The 22,545-nt window shown below is 38.8% G+C and overlaps 1 protein-coding gene across 3 annotated transcripts in view; it reads right to left on the bottom strand.

Moving 5' to 3' along the window:
- NDUFS4 (NADH:ubiquinone oxidoreductase subunit S4) overlaps window positions 1-22,281 on the bottom strand; it is a 122,203-nt gene extending 99,922 nt beyond the window's left edge. For 2 of the 3 annotated variants that reach the window (XM_054555049.2, XM_024246653.3), the window contains exon 1: window positions 22,136-22,281. In XM_054555049.2, the coding sequence (XP_054411024.1) occupies window positions 22,136-22,233 (98 nt within the window). In that variant the 5' untranslated portion in view covers window positions 22,234-22,281. The remainder of the gene's footprint in view (window positions 1-22,135) is intronic. The other variant, NM_001131938.1, reaches the window with a different exon arrangement.
- Window positions 22,282-22,545: the final 264 nt, after the last annotated feature.

The raw sequence follows: 22,545 nt of genomic DNA, 5'->3' as shown, positions 1-22,545 counted from the left end.
AAAATTAGCCAGGCGTGGTGGCGGGCGCCTGTAGTCCCAGCTACTCGGGAGGCTGAGAGGCGGAGCTTGCAGTGAGCTGAGATCGTGCCACTGCATTTCAACCTGGGTGACAGAGCGAGACTCCGACTCAAAAAAAATATATGCTGTACTGCTTATGGAGATGCTGCTGTGCATTAGTTTTAAATTTCTATATGATTCCATAATCAAATGAGTCCATAGATGTTTACCAAGTATCTATTATATGAAGTATCTATTACACGCTAAGTACTGTGTTATCCTGTAAAAACAAACAGGTGAAGAAACAGTTCCTGATCTTGAAGAACTTAAGTCTAAAGAGAAACACAGACAAGTAAACAGGCCATCATGATGAAGCACAGTAAGCACAGCAGGTCTTTGAATAATATCAGCTTGTTCAAGGTCATTTTGTTATATGTTGATGAAAAAGAAAAAACGAAATTAATTCCCGGCCAGGGATACTATCTGTGTGGAGTTTGCACATTCTCCTCATGTTCACATGGGTTTTCTCTGGGTACTCCAGTTTCCTCCCACATCCGAAGGATGTACATGTGAGCTGAACTGGCATGTATACATGGCCACGGTCTGAGTGAGTGTGGGTATGTATGAGTGTGCCCTGCAATGTGATGGCATCCTGTCCAGGGCTGGTTCCTGTCCTGTGCTCTGAGCTATCAGGGCAGGCTCTGGCCACTCTTGACCCTGAACTGAAATAAATGGATAAGTATCTTACTTGTTTTTATTCATCTTTCTTAAATGTGTATATAGCTCACCATTTTTTTATTTTATTTTATTTTATTTTGAGACAGAGTCTCACTCTGTTGCTCAGGCTGGAGTGCAGTGGCGCGATCTCGGCTCACTGCAAGCTCCGCCTCCTGGGTTCACGCCATTCTCCTGCCTCAGCCTCCCGAGTAGCTGGGACTACAGGCGCCCAACACCACGCCAGGCTAATTTTTTGTATTTTTGGTAGAGACGGGGTTTCACCGTGTTAGCCAGGATGGTCTCAATCTCCTGACCTCATGATCCACCTGCCTCGGCCTCCCAAAGTGCTGGGATTACAGGCCTGAGCCACCGCACCCAGCCCTAGCTCACATTTAGTTTAATGATTAATATTAGAAATGCTTGGGCTTTTATTTAGAAATGTGATGATCTTTTTTAACTCTTGTTTTATATCAATTAGCCTATGGTTAAACTGGTTTTGTTTATACATTGTTTCCTGAAAGTAGCAGTTTCCAAAAACATGATGAGGTAAGAGAGGGAGCTCTAAGACTTCATAGATAAGTACTTAATCTAAACTTGTGAGTTCAGATAATGCTCCTCAAAGAAAATGATGGTTAAACTGCCACCTGAAGGATAAACAGGACTTAAATAGGCAAAGGGTGTTGGGGGTAAGGCAGGGACAGAGAAGGCACAGACAGGAAAGCAGAAGAAATAGTCTAGGCCTACAGAGTCTTAATTATAGAAAAGAGAGAAAACATTTACGGGTTGCAAGCAGTTGAGAAATACTAAAATATAGAGTTTATGTACAGCTGGAGACTGGGTCAGGAGGGGACTGATGAAAGTATGAATGCCAAAGAATGAAGTGAGCAGGGAATATGAAGGACTCTGTAGCATGCTGGGAAGTTTAGACTTTTGCAACATGTACCCAACATGGAGAACAAACTGAGACTGATGAGAGGGAGATCAGTTAGGAGGCAGGATGATAGCAACAGCTGTAGCAAAGATGGAAATTGATTCAGAGTTAGGAAAATGAATACTAGAATTTAACGACTAGCTGATATGAAGCCTAAGAGAGGAAGGAGAGAAGAATAACACATAGGTTTCTGGCTTAGACAACTGGCTGGGTGTTGGTGACAATTACTAAAAAGGAAAATAAGTGTGGCCAGGCACAGTAGCTCACGCCTGTAATCCCAGCACTTTGGGAGGCCGAGGCAGGCAGATCACCTGAGGTTGGGAGCTCGAGACCAGCCAGAACAACATGGAGAAACCCCATCTCTATTAAAACTACAAAATTAGCCGGGCACAGTGGCACATGCCTGTAATCCCAGCTACTTGGGAGGCTGGGGCAGGAGAATCGCTTGAACCCAGGAGGCAGAGGTTGCCGTGAGCCAAGATCACGCCATTGCACTCCAGCCTGGGTAACAAGAGCGAAACTCCGAAAGAAAGAAAGAAGGAAAGAAAAGAAAGAAGAAAAGAAAAGAAAAGGAAAGAAAGAGAGAAAGAGAAAGAAAGAGAAAAAGAGAGAGAGAGAGAAAGAAAGAAACAAACGAAGAAAATAAATAAGTGAGGTTGTGGAGGAAGTCATCATCGTAACATTGTTTCTGGTATGCTGGATTTGAGATGCCTGTGCAAAATCCAAGATGAGGATGTCTTGGTTAGATCTAAGCACCTAGAATTCATGGAAAAGATACAGAATCACATCTTTCATGAAGAGCAGATCCTAAAGTCAGTGTTAGTCAACAATTGCAAATAGCAAAAATCATCTTTGGAAATTCTAATTTAGGAAGCTCCCCTCCAAAGGAGACTCACATACTATCTCTTAATAAGCCAGTCGTCTAGCACTAGAACAAACTACTGTTTCTTTAGTTGAGTCCTAAATGATCATTAAGTAGAAAAGTAAGAGTATTAACTTGCATTTTTAACTGTTTTTTAAAAAATCTCTACCCATTTGTAATTGCCACGTATATGTGCTGAATTTCTTAAGTGAAAAGTACATATGATGTAAATAAATCATACATTTAGGCTTTAGTGTAAATAGATGGTAAATGAAGTCATGGTGGATAATGAGACACAGGGAGAGTATATTAGTTTCCTATAGTTGCAGTAACAAACTACTACGAAATTGGTGGATTGAAACAACACACATTTATTACATTTATTCTCTTACAGTTCTAGAAGTCAGAAGCTGGAAATCAGTCTCACAGGGCTAATATCAATGTGTCAGCAGGAATGGACTCTTCTGGAGGCTCCAGGGGACAATTTGTTTCTTGTTTCTTCTAGCTTTTAGAGACTGCTGGCATTCTCTGACATGTAGTCACATCACTCCAATCTCTGCTTCCAACTCTACACTGTCTGTTTCTCTGACTCCACCTGCATCCTTCTTATAAGGGCCATTGTCATTACATCAGGCCCACCAGGGTAATCTTCCCATCTCAAAATCCTCAACTTTATCACATCTGCAAAGCCTCCCCTCCTTTTTATTTTAAAGAGATGGGGTCTTGCTCTGTCACCCAGGCTGGGGTGCAGTGGCGCAATCATAGCTCACTGAAGCCTCGAACTTCTAGGCTCAAGCAATCCTCCTGTTTCAGCCTTCCAAGTAGCTGGGACTACAGGCACATGACACCACACCTAACTAAATTTTTATTTGATTTTACTTTTTTGGAGACAGGGTCTTGCTATGTTGCCCAGGCATGCAAAGTCCCTTTTGCCATATAAGGTAACATTCTCAGGTTCTGGGGATTAGGACATGAACATATTTGGTGGGTGGCTGTGTCATTATTCAGCCTCACAGAGAATATACAAAAATAAAGGTACTGGTAATTGTCTAGTGTGTAAATTGGATGGTGGGTTCACAAGAATTCATTTTGCTATTATGGTTCCTAACATATATATGATACATATATTCATGTGTATATAAAATATTATATAATTTGAAATATTTTAGAAAGAGTAAAAAGGTATAAATCGAACGCTTATGAAACAATGATAGTTCAATGAATGGGCAAAATATAATGTATACTGAAAGAAAACTGAGACGGAGTGAAGCCAAAACAGAAGTCAAGGGAAGAATCTTTCAAGAATGAGACAGTCATGTCTTTGGATGGTAAAGGTCACATAAGATAAGGACTGAGAAGAAAATATTCAATTAGCAACAGGGTCACTGCTGACCTTGATCAAAGCTATTTCAGTGGAATGGTAGATGCCAAAGATAGATTGTTTTGGGTTGGGGAGTGCACGGGAGGTCACAATTTGGAAAAAGCCAGGTGCACAAAATTCTATTATATATTTATGCATAAAATACTGCAAATAAGTAAGACGAAATCCAGGATGTTCTGATAAACCAAAACACAAAATTGGAATCTAGGTAAGATTTACCAAAAGAAAGAAAAAAGAAAGTAAAAAAAGTTGGGAGGGAGAAAGAAGCAAAAAGGAAAAGAAGCTACAAAAGAAAGAATAATGATGATGACATCAAGGAGGAGCAGGACAGTGATGATAATATTCTTTTTATAATTTTTCAGGCACTTATAGCATATGCCGAGCACTGTACTACGCATTTTGTATACTTTACAAAACAGGAAGTATTATGTCCAGTTTACGGAACAGGACACAGAAACAAGGAAAGCACAGAGTTAGGAAGTATCAGACCAGGAACTCAAATGTAGGTAGAGCTGACTCTAAAATCTGTGTTCTTAACTAGTCTGCTAAACTGACATGACGGGTCCAATACAGTAGCTCAAGTATGAGAAGGCTAAGAATACAGCCTAACAGCATGGCTAATATCATGAGCCAACAGAAAATTTCTAGAAAGTAGTCTTTCCCAAAGCTAGGGTCAAGGACACTGGTAAGAGACTATTAAGGGAGTTGGCCACAATAAGAATTTGAACTTAAAGCCAAAAAACTTAATCTAGAACCAAAATAAAAACGTGAGCCTTAATAAGGGGCCACTTATAAGCAGTAACTAAGACGGACATAAACCATGGACTTCATCAGCAACAGAATAACAATGTTTAAAGTCTCAACTAAGGAAAGAAGAATCTAAAATTTGTTAAACTCAGATGCATGTTGTATCCATTCTAGTACGAACTATGAACTAAAATGGTATGCTGAGACATTAATAAAATGGAAGACAAGACTATCACAATGATAATCAGTCAGAGATGAAAGTGGGACAGGAGCAAGACTAAAAGGCAGCTGTTGAAGAAAATTCTCTTAACTACCCTAAGTCTTTTAGGCAGTATCACTGAAGAGAAAATGTATGCTCATCCGGAGAATTAGATCATCTAGGCTACCAAATTCAAAGAAAACTGTAGGTTGATCTTTGTTAGCTGGGATGTTATACACAATCCCGGGTCAACTACCCTGGCACATAGCATAGGAATATTCTGCTATCATGAATTCTTTAAACATAGCATTATATAGAAGAAACTATCTTTTCCCATGAGATTATTATTTATAGTTAAGTGAGTTGGAAGACCTCAATTTCCAAATCCTTTGTTATACCCTTCAGAACAGGTGAGTAAAACAAATTCCAATAAGGGTGAATTCTTTTAAAACCCTGGGAAAATATCAAACTATAATATAATCACCAAGAGACCATCTAAAATTAGATGTTTACTTTAGTGAGATGAAACAATATATCTAAAGTAATTACCTCAATGCCTAAGTGTGCAATAAACAATAGATATTAGACCCCTTACTAGGACCAAAAAAAAAAAAAAAAGCAGACTATAGAGACTCTTTAGTTATGAGGTCCTGTAACAGACACCTTTGATGCTCGTGTCACACTCCCTTGGCCCATTTGTCATTTCAGCCACAGCTGTAGGAGCTCATACTCCCATTATCCTCTAGCATCCCACCTCAAGTGAACCCATTATGCCTCAACATCTTCAGAAGCACAAGTATAGCTTAAAGCACAAAAGAGTTAACACCTTTAATCAAAGGGGAATGAGAACTTATGGATAAATGGTCAAGCCTTCCACCTTTCAAATGGGTAATACTGGGTAGCATTCTACACACTGCTCAGGAGGTTTCTCTACTGCTCACAGCAACAATCACAACGTCATACTTTTTTGTTCCCTGTCTCACTCCGCAGGCTTCTCACTCCTACTTCCCAGGTAAGCTCTCAAATAAACCACCTAGGCTTATGTCCTTGTCTCAGACTCTACTCATGGAGAAGCCAAACTAAGGTGAAGCCCTATACAAACCCTGAGAAATGAGTATTTGGCCTTTGCTTGAACACTGCTAATCCTCAAAACAGATGTTCCAAGAGCATACATCCTAGTCAAGTCTGTAGAAATGCAGCCTTTGAAGCTAGAAAAGAAATACAAATATTTGTTGAATAGGTGAACAAATATTAGCAAAGTCTCAGAATTCATTAGGAAAAAAGGTAGAAGGTTAACCCATAAAACATACACAAACTTTATTTGTTCCCCGAAGATAACACTACACAAAATATTCCTGTTCTAAATTTTTGACTAGGAGGTCCCAGCTTTTATTACATCTCACTCTCAAGGTTCCTATGATCTATATTCATACGATATAGCAGTATAAGAAGAATTACAAACATTGAGTATTTTTTCTAAACCCTTAGTCTGTTTAATCTGACTCAAATCAAGTATTGCTCCAGGATTTTTAAACCTGGTATCAGAAAAAGGGATTTTCAGTCCCTACCTGGTAATAAAGCTATGGAGATATAAACCTGAAGAAATTTCTATCAGTTATAGTATCTACCACATGGGAAAAAACAATCTGAAATAGTAGCTGTCATTCAGAGACAGACAGAGACAAACTAGAAAAAGAGCCTGGTGGCTTTCTAGCTTAGGTCCCTGAGACTAGCTAGGTGTACCCTTACCCTTTCCATTGCTTGGTAATGTAAACCAATTCTCTCTTCTTGCCTAAGCCAGCCATCTGAGATTTTAGGTTTCTGTCACTTGTGAGAAAGGCTTAACACAAGAACTTAAACACAAGTATAAACAAAACACTGTATAAGGCCTAATACTATCTAAGGAAGGGCTACAAAGCCTGGGATCCATTAATCCCCCACTCTGATTTTATATATATGACTGTATCTATTTCTAGAGAAAAGTCACCAAAACTTCCATCAATTATTCCAAACAGATCTCTGACCTCTACTCCCTCTCAAAGAAGATTTATTGTTTGATGGTCTAAACCAGTGATTCAATGTATTTTCCTGCCTCTGCATCACTTACATGGGCAACATCTTTAAATAAAAGTCATGATTTTCAACCACAAGTACATGTATTGTGAAACCCTTTCTCTATGCCATTTCCAAGATTATGGTATGTGAATTCCTCCCTTTCTCCCACTACAGTTGAGAATCAACTGGTTAAGAATCTGATCATTTAGGCCAGGTGTGGTAGCTAACGCCTGTAATCCCAGCACTTTGGGAGACAGAGGCAGGCAGATCACTTCAGGCCAGGAGTTTGAAACCAGCCTGGCCATCATGGTGAAACCCCCATCTCTACCAAAAATACAAAAATTAGCCAGACATGGTGGTGCACACCTGCAATTCCAGCTACTCGGGAGGCTGAGGCACATGAATCGATTGAACCCGGGAGGCGGAGGTTGCAGTGAGCCGAGATCATGCCACTGCACTCCAGCCTGGGCGACAGAGCAAGACTCTGTCTCCAAAAAAAAAAAAAAAAAGAATCTGATCATATAAAAAATATTTTGAGTCATTTCAGATCCTTTAAATCCATTCAGATGTGCTAAGATGCAAGAAATGTTAGCGTTTAGCTTTAAAAATAATCCATCCTAGGATGGGCTTGTCCTGAGTAAGATGTAGCAAGCACTGTACCCTGAATCTCCCACTGAATGCAACCATGAAATCTGGAAAGGATAAATGGAGCAGCTGTATGAAGGCTCTGAAAAGGAAATAGCAGGCAGATCAGGGAAGATCATCAGAATTCAAAGGACCACTGAACTAGCAGTGAGTCTGAAATAGCTTTTCCCTTGAATGTCCCCAGCCTGAACTTAAATGCGGCTGGAAACATGAAATGAGCAATACTCCAGGAGAAGCATTCTGCCTCAAGGAGCAAGAAAAGAAACAAATGCTCAGAGAAATGATAGAAAATCCCCATTGTCTTCTCTTTTCTCTCATACACCATGAATCAGCCATAGGCAATCCTATAGCCACATGCGGTGGCAACAATGGAAATGTGCAGGAGCCAAAAATCTGAAGGAGGGTTCTTCTTCTAAGTCCGCTGGAGCTGTGGTTCTGAAAAGGTGGGGCCAACACCCATTGCTTTTCTGTTTTTTCTCTCTCTGTCCTCTAGTCCCTTAGCCCCTGATTTAGGTGCAACTACAGTGCAAGGTAATGATAGCCACAATTTTCTGGATGGACACTGATAAAGGAAACCCCAGGGAATTGGGTTCTCCGAATATAATATAAACAAAAAATTAATAACAAAAAATAAAGAAAGTATCCAAATACATGGAAATTAAACAAAACACCTCTAAATAATTTACAGATCAAAAAGGAAGTCTCAAGGGAAATAAAATATTTTGAACCAAATGAAAATACAACATATCTAAATTTGTAGCATGAAACTAAAGCAATTCAAAAGAAAAGATGATGAAAAATTTCCTAGCTCATTTTATGAGTCCAGCATTACCCTGATACCAAATCTAAACACAGTACCAAAATAAAAAAAGAAACAAACTACAGATCAGTATCCTTCATAAACACAGATGTAAAAATTTTCAACAAAGTATTAGCAACCCAAATATGCCAGTATACAAAAAGAATTCAACACCACAACTAAGTGGGGTTTATTGAGAATGCAAGCTGATTCAATATTTGAAAATCAATCTACCATATTAACAGTCTAAAGAAGAAAAACAAGACTATACCAATTGATGCATAAAAGGCATTAGACACATCCATTCATGACGAAAACTGTTAGCAAAGCAGAAGCAGAAGGGAACCTCCTCAATCTAATAAAGGGTATTTCTACAAAAAACCTTTAGCTAACATTATACGTAAAGGTGAAAAACTGAATGCTTTCCCTTAAGATTGGTAAATGAAAAGAATGTCTGCTGTTACCATTCTTAACATCCTCCTGGAAATAAAAAAGAAATAAAAGACCTAGTGATTGGAAAGGAAGAAACAAAATTTCCCTATTCATGGACTGCATGATTATTTTCTTAGAAAGCCCAAAGAATCTACAAAAAACTTATATAACTTTATGTAACAAATAAATGTGGCAAGGTCGCAGGATACAAAGTCAACCACAAAAATCAATCACACTTCTATATACAGCAATATACAATTTGAAAATAAAATTTAGGCTGGATGCAATAACTCATGTCTATAATCCTAGCATTCTGGGAGGCTGAGGAAGGAGGATCACCTGAGGTCAGGAGTTTGAGACCAGCATGGGCAATATAGCAACCTGTCTCTGTAAAAAAATAAAATAAAATAAGAAAATTAGTCAAGCTTAGTGGTACATGCCTATAGTCACAGCTGCCTGGGAGGCTGAGGTGGGAGGACTGCTTAAGCCCAGGAGCTCAGGGATGTAGTGAGCTACGATTGCATCACTGCACTCCAGCCTGGATGACAGAGCAAGACCCTGTCTCTAAAAAACAAAAAATAAAGAAAAGAAAATTTTAAAAGCAATGCTCTTTACCATAGCTCCCCCAAATTGAGATAGTTAGGCATAAATCTAACGAAACATATACAGGATCTGCACGCTCAAAACTACAACATTGATTAAATAAATAAATAAAGAGACATACCATGTTTATGGATTGAAAGATCCAACACAGCAGAAATGTCAACTTTTCCCAAATTAATCTATAGACTTAATGCAATACAATCAAAATCCTAGCAGGACTTCATAGATATAAAAGAGCTGATTCTAAACGATGGAAGGGAACTAAAATAGCTACAATTTTCAAAAAGAAGGATGGGCCAGGCGCAGTGGCTCACACCTGTAATACCAGTACTTTGGGGAGCCTAGGCAGGAGGACTGCTTGAACCCAGGAGTTCAAGACCAGCCCGGGCAACATAGGGAGACACCCATCTCTACAAAAAAATATAAAAATTAGCGAGGCATTATGGTAAACACCTGTAGTCTTGGCTACTCAGGAGGCCGAGGTGGGAAAGAATCGGTAGAGTCAGGAGGTCAAGGCTGCAGTAAGCCATTATCACACCACTACCCTACAGCCTGAGTAACAGAGCAAGACTTGGTCTCTTAAAAACAAACAAACAAACAAACAAACAAAAAGGCCAGGCACGGTAGCTCACGCCTCTAATCCCAGCACTTTGGGAGGCCAAGGCAGGTGGATCACGAGGTCGGGAGTTCGAGACCAGCCTGGCCAACATGGTGAAACCCCGTCTCTACTAAAGATACAAAAAATTAGCCAGGCGTGGTGGTGCATGCCTGTAATCCCAGCTACTTGGGAGGCTGAGGCAGGAGAATCCACTTGAACCTGGGAGGCGGAGGCTGCAGTAAGCCAAGATTGCGCCACTGCACTCCAGCCTGGGCAACAGGGAGAGACTACGCCAAAAAAAAAAAACTTCAAGAAGACAATACAGAAAAAAATCTTCACAGCCTGGGGTTAGGCAAAGAGCTCAACAACGAAAGCACAATCATTAAAAGGAAAAATATTAGTAAACTAACTTCATCAAAATTTAAAACTTTTACTTTGTGAAAGATAATGTTAAAGAATGAAAAAGAATAACTACAGATTAGAAGAAAATACTTGAAAATTACACATCTGATTGGTAGAGTTCAGGACATGCTACCCCAAAATGTGCCACCTTGTAATACTGAAAAACGGCCGAAGTAGGAAGGTAACTTTGACCTTCTTCCCCCATCCCTTCTTCTCTGAAATAGGTTATAAAATCTAGGATTATCTAACCTTCCCTATAAAACTCTCATGTGAGAGGTGTCTTCCCTATATTGTCTTCCCTATATCAAAAAGAAAGGAACATTATTATCTCTGAAGACAAATGGTCAGTCACAGAGACGAATCAGAACAAACTGGCTTTGCTGTTTCCCCCAGCTTATTACCATATACCAAATCCCCTTTGTTCTATCATGTTTCTCCCTATCTACTCTTCACCAAACCTAAGCATAAAAATATACAAGTTTAACTATTTCTTTGGATCTTTATCTCCTTATGGAAGCTCCCATGTTACACAAAATTTGTATTAAATACATTTGTATGCTTTTCTCTTCTTCATCTGTCTTTTGTTGCAGGGGGCTCAACCATGAACCTACACAGATATATTTTTTCCCATACATGACAAAGAATTTGTATCCAGAATATTTTAGGAACTATAAAAGCTGAACAATAAGAAAATAACATGATTAAAAATGGGCAAAAGACACAAACAGATACTTCACCAAAGTTCGACATCATTTGCCATTAGAGAAATGCACATTAAAACCACAATGAGTTAGCCATCATAAAAGTACAAGTCAAAACCAGAATGAGATACCACCTTATACTCACTAGGATAGTTATAATTTCAACAAGATAGATAATAACAAAGTTGGAGAGGATGCAAAGACACTGGAACCCTCATTCACTGCTGGTGGAAATGTAAAATAGTGCAGCCACTTTGGAAAACAGTCTGACAGTTACTCAAAAGGCTAAATACAGAGTTATTATATTATCCTGCAATTCTACTCCGAGGTATATACCCAAAACAATAAAAACATATGTTGACATAAAATCTTGTACCTGAATGTCCACAGAACACTATTCATACAGCCAAAAGGTAGAAACAATCCAGATGTCCCTTAAAAATAAAATGTGGTTTGTCCATACAATAGAATACTATTCTTCAATAAAAAGGAATAAAGTACTGGTACATGCTACAACTTGGATAAACTTTGAAAACATTATGCTAACTGAAAGAAGCCTGTCGCAAAAGACTATATATTATATGACTGCATTTGCATAAAATGTCCAGAATAGGCAAATCTATAGAAACAAAAAGAAGGTTAGTCGTTATCTAGGACTGGGGGAGAAGTGACTGCTAATAGGTACAGAGTTTGAGTGATGGAAATGTTCTAAAATTGTGGTTTTGGTTGTACAATTCTGGGAATATTGGAAAACCCATCAAATTGTATACTTTATATGAGTAAATTTTATAATACATAAATTATAGCTACATAAAGCCATTCCAAAATAAAAATCCATAATGAAATACCATTAAACACCTACTAGAATGGCTAAAATAAAAAATACAGCCAGGCACCTTGGCTCATGCCTGTAATTCCAGCGCTTTGGGAGGCCAAGGCAGGCAGATCACCTAAGGTCAGGAGTTCGAGACCAGCCTGACCAACATTGTGAAACTCCGTCTCCACTAAAAATACAAAAATTAGCCAGGCATGGTGGCGTGCACCTGTAATCCCAGCTACTTAGGAGGCTGAGGCAGGACAATCGCTTGAACCTGGGAGGCGGAGCTTGCAGTGAGCCGAGATCATGCCACTGCACTCCAGCCTGGGTGACAGAGCAAGACTCTGTCTCAAAAAAAAAAAAAAAATACTGACAATACAAATGTTAACAAGGATGCAAAACAACTAAAACTTTCATATGGTGCTGGTGGAAAGCAAAATGCTACAACCACTCTGGAAAACGGTCTGACAGTTTCTTATAAAATTAAACATATACTCAGCTATGACCCAGGAATCTTCTACCCAGGTATTTACTCTAGAGAAACAAAATCATAATTCACATAAAATCCTGTACAGAAGTGTTTACAGCAGCTCTATTTACACTGCCAAAAACCTGAAATAATTCATATGTCCTTCAACAGGTAAATGGATAAACTGTGGTACCTCCACATAACGGAATACTACTTAGCAGTAAAAAGGAACAAACTATCGATACATGAAACTTATATGAAGTTCAAAGACATTAGGCTGAATAAAAAAAGACAATCTCAAAAGGTTATATATTATATGACTACATTTATATTACAGTCTCAAAACTGTAAAACTATAAAGATGAAAAAAGATAGCTGTGGACAGGGATTACAGTGGTCAGGGAAGGATAACATGAGGGAGTCTTGGGGTAATGAAGCTTTTTGGTATTCTGTACCCTGAAACAATACAGTAAAAAAGTTATTTGCACATTACACTGTATTCTGTACTAGGATTATGGTGGTGGTTACACATAACCCACCCATACATGTGTTAAAACTCTTAAGAAGTATACACCAAAAGTAAAACAGTTAATTTTTCTTTATAATTTTAAAAATAAAATAAAATAAATCCAACCTGGAGTCAACTTTTTTCCTTAATTCAATCTCAGCTCATGAAACTATCATCTCTAATAATCTCATTTAAATAAAAGTACAGTATATAGTTCAAAGATCAACACTGACAAAATGGAAAACATCCTAAGGGGTACCAAGAGGTAGTAAAGCGTCACGAAATTTGATCATTAATGAAGAGTAAACAAACTGGACATGCCAAGCCTGGAGCACAGACTTGCAGGGAGAATGAGTGATGACAAATGTCTTCAATTATCTGAAGGGCTGACAAGTGTATACGGGGTTAAACTTGTTCTATATCGTTTCAAAGAAAAACATCACTTACCAGTAAGTCTAAACATATAGTGTGTTTTCTGGGGTTATCAGAAAGTCACCAAACTTCCTCAACAACTAGAGAATCAAGAAGCAGGAAGTTCTAGGGATTCCTGCATTAAACAAAGGGTTGGACTTAATGATTCTAGAGTTTTCTTCCAACTTAAATATTACATAAATCTATGAACTATAACTCTAGAGTTAACCTACAAAGATAGAAGACACTGAACATCTAAAAAGGTAACCTTTCCTGCCAAAATATCACTTTTTATTGCACAAAAGTAAATATTACAAAGCACTTTCACATTTTTTAAAAGGTTGAATACAAAATCTGAACAAAAAGCCATATTATGAAATGTATTTTACTTCCCCAAATCTCATTTGTACTACGAATATTAAAATTAAATTCAAATTACAAATGTCTAAGTCTAATCTTATTAGACTTAAAAGGCAAATGTCATAAATTTCATGCAAATTCCTGTAAGTATATTGAAGAGATCGCTTGAAAAAGAAGTACTCTTTCCATACAAAGAGTGGTAGTCCTCAAAAGAGCCAAAACATCTGTATTCACTTTAAAGCTCATCAAGACAGACTGACATTTTTAGGAGAAGCATATGGCTTGCTGAACAGTCATCTAGAACAGAATCTTTTGTCTAGTAAGCCCTATTCAAGGAACATTTACTTATGTATGAAGCGGCTGAATAAAGGAAAAAACATATTTTTGAGTCCTAGAAAACACAAAGAAATAAACTCTTCAACTAGCTTTGTTTAAGAATACAGAAAATATATTGCAAAAGCAGCCAGATTTTACTCCCAGAGACAGTTCTCTCAACATTTGAAACAATTCAAACACAAAAGAATAGAGAAGCATGAAACTTTCTTAGAGAACTACATCCAGCGAAAGACCACCTCCCTAAAAAAGCCTTTTCCATTTTAAAGGATAAAACACTTTCTTAAAATTTTGAAGGGCAGAGTTCAACAGCTGTGCTATATTAAACCTGAGCCCTTCCAAAAGGAAGAATAAGAGTCTCTAGAGAGAGAGTAATAATGGCCTGCTTTCTCCAAAATTATCAAAATGCCTTTTTTCCCTCTAAGGAAACTTTCTCCAAGAAAATACCTCTTATGTGCATGGGTGAAAAGCATAAAACTTAATTTAGAATAGAAAAATATGCAAAAATGGAAGAATTTTTGTTTCTGGAAATCTCCCTGAACTCTCTCCCAAGGAAAAATGTATTTCCTAAGTCTTACAAGATACAATAGGGAAACTTTTTTTTTTTAATCCATTTTCAGCCCTAGCTTCCCATTAGAATCACCATAGAGCTAAGCCTCAACCTAAACTTACTGAACCAATATAGACTGGGGGGCAAGGCATCTGAATTTTTTAGGCACACAACGGATAATTTTGATGCACAAGGGTTTAAAAACCAGTGAACTGGAGAATGAGCCCCTAAAAGAAAAATTAAGTCTAGTGAGTACAGACAAGAAGAAAAGGTCACCTTTGAGCAACTAACTAGTTCTAAAGAACCTAAAGTCATATTTACCTACCAAAATACTTAGTAACAGACAACAAAATAGAACTTGAAACAAGAATTCTGAATTGCTCTATTAAAAGAAAAAATTTAGAATAGTTTATTAAACTATTCATATGTTTAGATGAAAGTTGTTATGAAGAATGTGGTCACTGCCTAATTCAGGTTCAATAAGGTTCCATCAGGATCTTTGGACTTCTACAAGCTAGAAAAGAAAAGTCACAAGAGCTCATATATTAAATATAATTATTTAACCTTAAAAGAGCTCAAGTCTTTAATCACAAAAAGTAAACTTCTGCCATCATCAGAATTTCATTAAGCATACTTGGTTTTATACAAAATTCTAATAGGTTTAGTTGCTTGACATTCAAATCCATAATAAATGAAAAGGGGTGCTAAAACTGCTAAAGGGAAGCAGACCAGTCAAGGAAGAATATAACACTGTTAAAAAGCAGACACGAGAACTCAGAAAGCATAGCAGACACTGAATCATTTCTAAAGGCAACACAATACAACTGTTTTTCCTAATCACTGGAATCAGTAAGAAAACAGAAAAAAAAAAAGTGTCCAGTATATCTTATTATATATATATTTTAAGAGGGTAAAAAAGTATAATAAGTCACCTATGGAAAGTCCCTTACCAAAAATAATTACAAAATTTAGGGGAAAAAATCATTAGCTTAAAAAAATAAACAACTAATTGTGCATTTGGTAACTCTCACTGTACAAATGGAACCATGGAGCAACAGTAAAGATAAGAGCATTCCATGGTCTCTCAAAGAAGACACTTGGCTAAAAGGCAGAAAAAACAGAGAGGACATTAGGGTTTGAACTGATTATTACCAGACATAATATTCCTCACTGCAAAAGTCAACATATTCATTTAGACTGCTATATCAGACTAGTCAACCCTCTGCATCTGTGGGTTCCACATCATAATTCAACCAACCTCAGATTTAAAATATTAAAGGGTGCTGGGCTCAGTGGCTCACGCCTGTAATTCCAGCACTTTGGGAGGCCGAGGCGGGTGGATCACGAGGTCAGGAGTTTGAGACCAGCCTGACCAACATGGTGAAACCCCGTCTCTAATTAAAATACAAAGAAATTATCCAGGCATGGTGGTGCGCACCTGTAATCCCAGCTACTCGGGAGGCTGAGGCAGGAGAATTGCTTGAACCCGGAAGGCAGAGTTCACAGTGAGCCGAGATTGCGCCACTGCATTCTAGCCTGGGCGACAAAGCAAGACTCCACCTCAAAAAAAAAAAAAAAATACTCGGCGGGGGGGAAAAACTGCATCTGTACTTATCATGTACAGTCTTTTTTCTTGTCATTATTTCCTAAACAATACAGGGTAACAGTTATTTACAAAGCATTTACATTGTATTAGGTATCATAAGTAATCCAGAGATGATTTAAAGTATATAGGAGGATGTACAGAAGTTATATGCAAATACTACACCATCTTAAATCAGGGACTTGAGCATCCGTGGATTTTGGTGTCCTTGAGGAGTCCTGGAACCAATCTTTCATGGATACCAAGAGACAATTACATTTCCTGGCAATGTAAACTTAAGTAATTTCACTTCTGTACCTGTTTCCTCATCTGAAAAATGAGGATAACAACACCTGAGTTGATAGGATTACTGTGGGAAACACATGAGATAATACAGCTGAAATCCTTGGCACAGTAGCTGATACACAGTAAATTAAAAACAAGTGTTACGTGGAATTAATTTTGCTCGGAATAAACGATTCTCAACTTCTACCAAGGGACATGTTTTAGAAGCTCTTCCATTTGAAATTGTTTGTATTCAGTACAGACAATATGTATTCTGACTAAATTCTATGTATACCTCACCCCAAACAGATCTCTTCTAGCAAGTATTATACAGGAACCAAGTTGCTCCATCTTTCTCCATTAAGTTCCGTGTATTAACTTTTTTTTTGGAGTCTTATCCTGTCACCCAGGCTAGAGTACAGTGGTGCGATCTAAGCTCACTGCAACCTCCGCCTCCCAGTTTCAAGCGATTCTCCTGCCTCAGCCTCCCGAGTAGCTGGGATTACAGGCACCCACCACCACACCCGGCTAATTATTGTATTTTTTAGTAGAGATGGGGTTTCACCATGTTGGCCAGACTGGTCTCGAACTCCTGACCTCATGATCCACATGCCTCGGCCTCCCAAAATGCTGGGATTACAGGCGTGAGCCACCGCACCCGGCCGTATTACTAACTTTTTAAAACTTCGCATAGTTACTCTTAATCCAAAAAAGTTCTCATGTTCCAAGGGTACCTTTTCCCAAACATTCATTTCCTCTTGCATTTTTAAATCTGAATACAAAAGAAGTGTCTGAACACTTGTCAAAGTGTATGAATACAAAATCTATTCATAAGACAACTTCAATCCAAAAGTTAACAGAGTTCTAGGTGAATATCCTACACTCAGACCACTGCAAATAATTAGAATATGTGTTGTAGATAGTTTATCTTCATACTTATATAGGTTAGTGCCTACCTGGCTATCACTGATGAGGCTATTAAAAGAAACACTGCGTAATGCTCCCTGCTTTTCCTCACAGTCACTCATCTCTAAATATGTATTTATTCATCTACAAGACAAGCATTTACCTGCTACATGCAAGCCATTACACTAGATGCCATGAAGTACACATAAATAAATAAAAATGTGGTCGTGTCCTCAAAAAGCTTGCGACCTCACTGCTGATATATTGGTCCATGTGCTAAAACCTGCTCACTAGCAAATATGAGTGTATATAAAATAGAGTCAGTATAGGTTGTTATGCTGAGGTAACCAATCCAAACACCTTTGTGGCTTACAGCAAAGGTTTATTTTTCACTCAATTTATATTTTATAAAATCTTGCAACAAGAATCAGTTTCTGCTTTGCACTATGTAGTCTACAATCCAAGATGTGAGCTAAAACAGCAGACCCCACCTGGAGTACACCTACCTCACATCAGAGGGAAAAAGAGTATGACAAAACAGGACAGCTCTCAAAGCTGCTGTTTGACATGGTATATCATTTCCACTAACATTTCACTGGATAAAGCAAGTCATTTGGCCAGTGTTTTTTGGATATGTAATCCTGTTACAGATAATGGTAGTGAATACTTTAAACAATAACACAATCTGTCACAATACTTATAACCAAGATTAAAGAAATGAAAAATATTCAGGCCATTCAAACCAATAATAAAATTACCATTTATCTAGGGAAGGCTTACTATATGCCGACATTACATATTGAAATATTTAATTTTCCGGCTGGATACGGTGGCTCATGCCTGTAATCCTAACACTTTGGGAGGCCAAGGCACGCGGATCACTTGGGGTCAGGTGTTCAAGACCAGTGTGAAACCCCGTCTGTACTGAAAATACAAAAATTAGCTGGGTGTGGTGGCAAGCACACCTACAGTCCCAGCTGCTTGTGAAGGCTAAGGCAGGAGGATCACCTGAGCCCAGAGGGTGGAGGTTGCATGAGCCAAGATTGCGCCACTGCACTCCAGCCTGAGCAACAGAATGAGACTGTCTCAAAATATAATAATTATTTTCCTAACAAAAATTCAACGAAGATGTCTGCTACTGATGAAAACTAAGTATGGGCATTTGGGAAGAGGAAAAGAAACAAAACAAATAAACCTATCAGAAAACATATTAGAAACCTTTCAAGCTCTCAAACTTTGGCTTGGATGTGTTACAAAGATAGCAAAAATAGCTGCCCCTAGGAGAGGAATTTATTTAGTTTATCTGAAGTAGAAGTGAACCTATTGGTCTTAAGTGTCCTAAATTTCAGCTTAGCCTATTTCCCAGCAAGGTGTTAACAAACAGAATTCTTGTCAACCTTAAGGACCGCTTACTATTTGGAAGGTTCAAATTCAATTCCCCATCGAATTGAAGACTCAATTTCATGCTAGCTTATGTAATGCTGAAGAACGAAATACAGCAACAGAATAAAGCCACAGATCAGGGCATAAAAGAGGCCTCACAAATAGGTCCCATACACTCAGTCCCCACCAGTATTAATTAAAACCCTCTGGGTGATTTAACATCCTAAGGACTTGTTTGAGGAAAACACAAGACCTAGTAAATACTGAGGTGAGATAAGTATACATGAACACACTTAAATAAGTGAATAAATAATAACATCACTGCATCAAATATCTTAAGTATCATCTGGCTGATAAATGCATTTAGAATAGTTAAATTTACTCTGGAAAATCCCTTAGGAAAGTCAGGGAAAGTAAGGATAAGTGTAGACAATTTAGGGACGGGCACGGCGGCTCACGCCTGTCATCCCAGCACTTTGGGAGGCCGGGGTGGGTGGATCACGTGTGGTTAGGAGTTCGAGACCAGCCTGGCTAACACGGTGAAACTCCGTCTCTACTAAAAATAAAAAAATTAGCTGGGTGTGGTGGCAGGCACCTGTAATCCCAGCTACTCTGGAGGCTGGGGCAGGAGAATCGCTTGAACCCGGGAGGCAGAGGTTGCAGTGAGCTGAGACTGCGCCATTGCACTCTAGAGTGGGTGACAAGAGCAAAACTACATCTCAAAATAAAAAATGTAGACAATTTAACCCCTTTTTTTTGCCTCCTCACATTCAGTACAGGGAAATGAGAAGCACATGGAAACTGAGACCAACACTACAGCACAAACTCAGTGAGTAACTAGATCAGCTCAATCACCCACATTACTTAATTTTTTCTCTCTTGTGTGTATATGTTGTTGCATTCTTTGTTTCGCTTTTTACTGATATACTATAATTGAATTCATATGTTAATGTAGCAGCTAACAGCATCCTTCCTTTTTTTTTTTTTTTGTTTTTTTGAGACAGAGTCTGGTTCTGTGGCCCAGGCTGGAGTGCAGTGGCGCGATCTTGACTCACTGCAAGCTCCGCCTCCCGGGTTCACGCCATCCTCCTGCCTCAGCCTCCCGAGTAGCTGGGACTACAGGCGCACGCCGCCATGCCTGGCTAATTTTTTGTATTTTTAGTACGGACGGGGTTTCACCGTGTTGGCCAGGATGGTCTCGATCTCCTGACCTTGTGATCTGCCCGCCTCGGCCTCCCAAAGTGCTGGGATTACAGGCGTGAGCCACCGCACTGGCCCTTCCTTTTCTTCAGTTCCCTACTCCACTCCTTACCTTACTGATTCCACTTCCCATATTCTTCTCAAATGATCTGAAATGTTACATGATTTGAGAATGTCTTCTAAGCATTACAATAAAATGAATTTTAGATGTAGATTTTCCCATTAATTGGTTCTTTCTACTCACCTTTTTCAGATCCTCATTACTATCAAATCATAATGGAAAAAGAATGCTTAAGGACGAAGAACAAACAATATGTAAGGGAGAGGGTCTATAAATTTCCCTCAAATTAAGATGAACATGACAAGCTCTTGGGGTAAAAATGTGGCACAGAAAACAAATAAATGTGTTAATTTGTATTTAAAAAATGTCTTCCCTGGCGTTAAGATTTTTTTTCAAGATTGAATGATTTATTTTCAAATCTCTTACATTTGCAGGCAAAAACTCTTAAGTTTGGATATGTAGTAACAATTATCATCAGAGTTTCAAAAATCTAATCTCAACTTCAATTACTGTAATTGCTGACAAAATGGCTGTGACTTAAAATTACCGCCATGTTTTGATTAGCCATAAACCAGTGCTCCCTTCAAACTTGTTTTCAGTTCTGGGGCTACCATGAGTACATTATTATCTGGGAATGCACAATTAATCCCTATAACGTGTACGGGGGGTAGGGCTAATCTTGGTCACCGCTATATTAACTCTAAGTTAACCAGTGAAGTATTTTACCTTAGAAAAATACTTAACCCAGCCTGACCAACATGGTGAAACCCCGTCTCTACTAAAAATACAAAAATTAGCCAGGTGTGGTGGTGCGCGCCTGTAATCCCAGCTATTCAGGAGGCTGCGGCAGGAGAACTGCTTAAACCCGGGAGGTGGAGGTTGCATTGAACCAAGATCTCGCCATTGCACTCCAGCCTGGGCGTCAGAGAGAGAATGTATCTCAAAAAAAAAAAGAGAAAGAAAAAAGAAAAATACTTTCCATATATGGAACACTTAATTACAAACACCATTTGCCTTTCCCCAATCTTAGCACCCTTACTTTTGAGTGACTCTATTCTATGTATTTAGTAATCGTTTAACTAATGCTTTCAAGCCTTTTCATAAGCCACGGCCCCTACTGGGACACTCTCTTCTTTCCCACCCAACACCCACTATATTTAAACCTTAATAAAACTCATCCTTAAAAATTCTTCCGAATTAACTCATCCTAATTCTCTGCATTCCATTTATATTTATTTAACAGTAAATCAATTAGCATTCTACTAGACCTTCTTTTCAACTTTTAACCACTTGCATCCCCCTCCTACCCCCTTCAAATCTCTCCATCCAGTCTTTCCAATCTTTGTTCTAATACGTGTGTGTATGTATGTATAGTATTAGTACTATAATTTAAAAAACTCCGGGAAATTCTGAAAAATAGAAAATGGAAGGTTAATACAGCCGAAAAAAAAATCATCACAAAAATGCTTCAAGGAAAAACAGTAACAACTCAACCAACTGACAACTGAATCTGACAATACTTTGGAAAACTACTACTTTAGGTTCTCAAGGACGCAAAGAGCCCTCAACAACTCAATTCAATCCCTGAATTACTGTGAGGCTTTAACAAAATCCCTAGAAAACCTCCGGGCATTACCACCAGCCTTTTAAAAATTACCTTCCAATATTACTAGCAGTGATATTTTTACTAACACTGAATTCCAAACAAGTTTTCCTCCCAAGCAGACTGATAAATAAACAATCTTCCTATGCAGAAACCAAATTAAAACCACTTAAAACCATGGAAGGGATACAGTGATTTAACCCTTCTGTAAGGACTGGAGTGGTGGGCAAACAGGTGACAAATGGAAGGGATGCAGAAAGTGGAAACAGAAATCAGTGAGACTCCTCCCCTTCTCTGAGGGCTAAGGTTCAGCTTGCAGCTCCGGAGGCAAAACCTCCCCACAGACCCTCTCCCTTAGCGACAAGCCAAAAGCTTCCAGAAAACCACAGGTCCTCCTCCCCGGCCTCGCACTCACGCCCTCACTCGCCTGGCCAACGCCCATTGATAGCAGACAGTCCCTAGTCCGCCCGACCTCTCCCGAGAAAAGGGTCAACAGAGGACGCCTTCCCCGAGGCCTCCTCCGGAACTCAGCCAGCAGAGACTCCGCAAAAATGGAGGGACCCAAGAAGCTTGAAGAAAAGTGTGACAATTCTATTACCTGGTAGGAACCCTGGAAACGGAAAGGGCAGCTACAGCCACTGCCCTTCTCCGCCACAACGTCTGCCTCAGTGCCACTGACATTGAGACCGCCGCCATCTTGCTGCAGGCAAACGCCAGGATGAAAGGACGGATCACCGCAAGGGACTAACTTCCTTCGTTCTCAAGCCAGTGCAATCGCAATATTGCGAAATTCTGTGGGATTTTATTTTCTTTTGAATACTGGGGCTTAAAAAAAGAGGGGAAACGTTTAGTTTAAAGAATTAAGAAGAAAAATGTGTGGGAAGAAATGCAGAAGTGCATTAAATGTAAATATTGCCACCATAAAGTGTAATCTTTACTGCTTGTTAGGACTGGTGTTTTACAATGATAATGAAAAGACCAAAAGATACTTGCATATTTAAACACCTG

Source organism: Pongo abelii, chromosome 4, assembly GCF_028885655.2.
Source record: "Pongo abelii isolate AG06213 chromosome 4, NHGRI_mPonAbe1-v2.0_pri, whole genome shotgun sequence".
Lineage (NCBI taxonomy): Eukaryota > Metazoa > Chordata > Mammalia > Primates > Hominidae > Pongo > Pongo abelii.
Note: the sequence above shows the minus strand (reverse complement) of the source record. Positions and strands in the feature narration are given on the sequence as shown.